The sequence below is a fragment of the Cantharellus anzutake genome, assembly GCF_015039405.1.
Source record: "Cantharellus anzutake strain C23 chromosome Unknown EI90scaffold_157, whole genome shotgun sequence".
NCBI classification, from domain to species: domain Eukaryota; kingdom Fungi; phylum Basidiomycota; class Agaricomycetes; order Cantharellales; family Hydnaceae; genus Cantharellus; species Cantharellus anzutake.
The window spans coordinates 151,894-155,322 of NW_024067107.1; the positions used below are offsets into that span (position 1 = coordinate 151,894).

At 48.6% G+C, this 3,429-nt stretch overlaps 1 protein-coding gene across 1 annotated transcript; it reads left to right on the plus strand.

Moving 5' to 3' along the window:
• Nucleotides 1-2,590: 2,590 nt before the first annotated feature.
• EI90DRAFT_3136301 (uncharacterized protein) lies at nucleotides 2,591-2,933 on the plus strand (the record flags this gene model as incomplete). Its single annotated transcript, XM_039064784.1, has 2 exons — nucleotides 2,591-2,727; nucleotides 2,783-2,933. The coding sequence occupies 2 exons, from the start codon at nucleotides 2,591-2,593 to the stop codon at nucleotides 2,931-2,933; spliced, it is 288 nt and encodes a 95-aa protein (XP_038908496.1).
• Nucleotides 2,934-3,429: the final 496 nt, after the last annotated feature.

A 3,429-nucleotide genomic window follows, 5' to 3' on the forward strand; every position in this document is an offset into this window, starting at 1 on the left:
TGGCATGGGGGGATGTAAACGGGCCGTTAGGCAACCGTAAATGATGAATATCCCATTGGGAACAAAGAAACAATAAAAGAAAAATGAATGAATGGGGAATATGTGATAACGGGTCCGAAATGGAAATTGTGAAGGTTAACTCCGCAACACTTGGCCACAGCGCCCGCCTATCCTCTCGTCAGCAACCTCCTCGTCTCCAGCTTTCCAACGAGCCCCTATTCATCCCATTTGGTGCAGTAGTTCTTGAGATGTGGCCATTGACAGGTGCTGTCAAGACCATGTGAGACTCTACTCTGTGCTGAACCATCCGGGTATGAGATTGCCATTCTGGGAAATGCTCCGGGGGTGAAGAAGGATGGTAGAGCATCACTATCGGGTAGAAAAACGGCTGGGTTGTATGTGTGGGTATGGAGGTCTGGAGAGGGGGTGAAATTGGCGGCATGGTTGGGCATGGGAATTTTGCTTGGGGTTGTCAGGAATGATGGGGAAAATAAGGAAAAATAAGGAATGAGTGTATGGAGTGTTGGATAGTGTGGGGATAAGCAATGGAAGCGTCAGAGGGTATGTGGTGTATGTTGGTGGCCAAATTCCGCGGAATCCGACTTTTTGCGGTGCACAGAGTTGTCCCCACAACAGTGTCTGAACAGGAACAAAGGGATGATAGAAGTGGAGTGGCACTGAAAGGTCATAGGTTAGAACTTGTGGTGCATCCGAAAGGAGATAGGGAGGGCAAAGCCCAGAGGGGCAGGAGGATGAGGTGAAGTGGGGATGATGACTAACTGGCTAGAATGGAGAGAAGCAGCAGTCCAAATAAGGATGAGGGGAAAGCGCAAAAGATACATTACAAACAGCAAAAGTGCCAAGTATGATCCATGGAGCTTGGAGGTTGCAGAGCTTACAGAGGTTACGGAGGCGGGGTTGAAAGTCCGAGGAATGTTGGCAATGGTGTTTACATAGTATGAGGTCACCAATGCAATGGACTTACTGTAAGCCGAGGTGGAGTCAAAGTCCAAGGTCAGAACTATGATGGAATCTTGGAGCAAAGGTACAAGTGGTGTCTGAGTACAGGGTATGGGACAACAGCGGAAGGTCGTAACTTGCCGGAGGTTTGGTGGAAGAGGGTCAGAGGGAGGAGAGAGAAGAGAGGAGCAGGGAGAGGAGTGGAGGAGAGGAAAGGTGTCAGGTCCAAAGGTGAGTATCGGAGTGGATGGGAGTAGGGTAGGAGAGTGATGGAAGGGTGGAGGTGTCGTAAGGGGTAAGAGGAGGAGTGGTGTCAGGTCCGAAGGTGAATATCGGAACAGATGGCAGTAGGGTAGGACTCCGGAGGTGGTGAAGATGGGGGTCTGGGAGTCAGATCGGGATTGGGTATGTATGGATATGACAAGGGGTATCATGATTGACAGGTCTGTGAAAACAACTAGGGGAAAAAACTCAAGGTAACACTAAGTAATCTTCAATTTCTTGTCATGGTGGATTTCCCTAAGGGCCTCTGTTTCCCTTACCAGTCAAGTGGCCACTCACAACACACTAAGTACACAGACTTCAAAAATGGAGGGAGAGGGGGGAATCTCTGTTCCGTTTCAATCACTATGTACATATACCCATACACCAGACATACAACTTATTGAAAAAAGTCCGAAATATATGGGTTTGGCTGAGCTAAGCCTCCACCAACAATGGCGGTAAGGTTCGGCTGCCATTGGCTTAGAATAAAATCCCAAACAACAAAAGAAAATGAAAAGAAAAGCACAAACTTCCTCATACCACTCCAAACACTGCATCAAACTCCATCCCTTTATTCCATTCGACTCTCCTCATCCATAGCTATCTAACAATACTGATTTTGTGAAATTTGGTGGAGGAATGGGAATTCTCAGTCATGGAATATATATCTTGATTATCCATGCACAGGGAAACTTGGACCAAATAATATGCCATAATTCCAAGACTCCTCCAATGACTTCTTTAGCATTTGTATCATTTATCTAGCCCATATTCCCTTGGAATTTCGCTGAGACTAGCTTGCATGTGAGCATCCAAATAGTTCATATCGTCCCATGACTCCCATCATGCCTGATAATCAGAATATCTCCACAACCACTGAACCGATTAGGGTGAAATTCAACACTGAGACTTTGGACATTTTTCTGGATTTAATGACCTCAATATTGTCCTCTTCCGACAACTTTTGACCCTGCCCCCTTGGTCATGGTCAGGTGCATGGACTTTGCACATGAGGACTTCTCAGGTTGAATTTCTCCACCAAATCTCAACCAATTCCTTTGTGGAAAGGCTCTTTCGGTTCGTACGAAAACCGTCTTTCTTCTTTCTTATTACTTCCCTCTATAATTACTTTTTCCTAATAATGTACAAGGGTGGGGGCCCAATTTTGATGTATTTGCTGTGTAAGGTTCCATGAAATTGAGCACACCCGTTATGCACTCCTACAGCATCACCAAAGGCAGCGTCAACCCATGCTAGACATTCTGCATGGGTATCCAGACAGTCCAGCATTATCTGGATTAGGCAGTTGTTGACTATAAGCTGCTCAGTGACCAGCATAAGCTGTTGTATGGCAAGGGTTGTTTTGATGTCCATCCCCATCCTTTCGAGTGGGGGTGGGGGAGTGGCAGTCCCAAGTGCATTAGCTGCAATCGGAGAATCAGGTTGGATACCCTCTCCATTGGGAGGGGGTGGTTCTGGAGCAATGTGCCTGGAGGCACTCCTGTGGGAAGATCGATGGTTGAATTGTTATGATCCACCATCGTACTTTTGTTCATAGCCTCAACAACTATGGGATTGGGCCTGCAGATGAGTCTCCAGGGTCTCCAGGGTCTGGAGGGGGCAAGGTCGATGTGCCTGGTTCTGGCGCATCATTTGTGTTTGTGTCAGGTGGCTTGTCTATAGGCAGCACTGGATCTGGCGCCTGCTGACCTGATGCATCTGGGATGGGATCACCTCCTGTCAACACCTCTTTGGGGTCATCCCCAGGTTTAAGGGATGGTCCTTCTGCCTGGGTATCGACTGTCAGGGCACACACCCTGACTAGCCCGGACCTGGACCCGCATCTGGACCTGCTTCCACCTGCCACGCTTCCCACATGCATGCATGCTCCACGTGCCGCATGCTCCAGGCCCAGTTCCTACCCCTTCATGTGACTTCCGGGTATCCCCGGAAGTTTTCCTGATATGGTGGCCACTGTGGGAAGATGAGAAGTTAGCTTCCTTCTCATCTTCTTACCCACAGTAGGTTGTGCCCTGGATAGGGCTGGTTACACCAGTAGGCTGTGGACCATTGGGGAGGGTCATGGGGACCCAGGAGTCATCCCCTGACATCGTCCTCGCCATGCACAGGGGGAAGTGGCATGGCTCCAGCCTGATTAGGACTGGAATTAGATGCCAAGGGTGCATCTAATGGCTCAGCCTGACA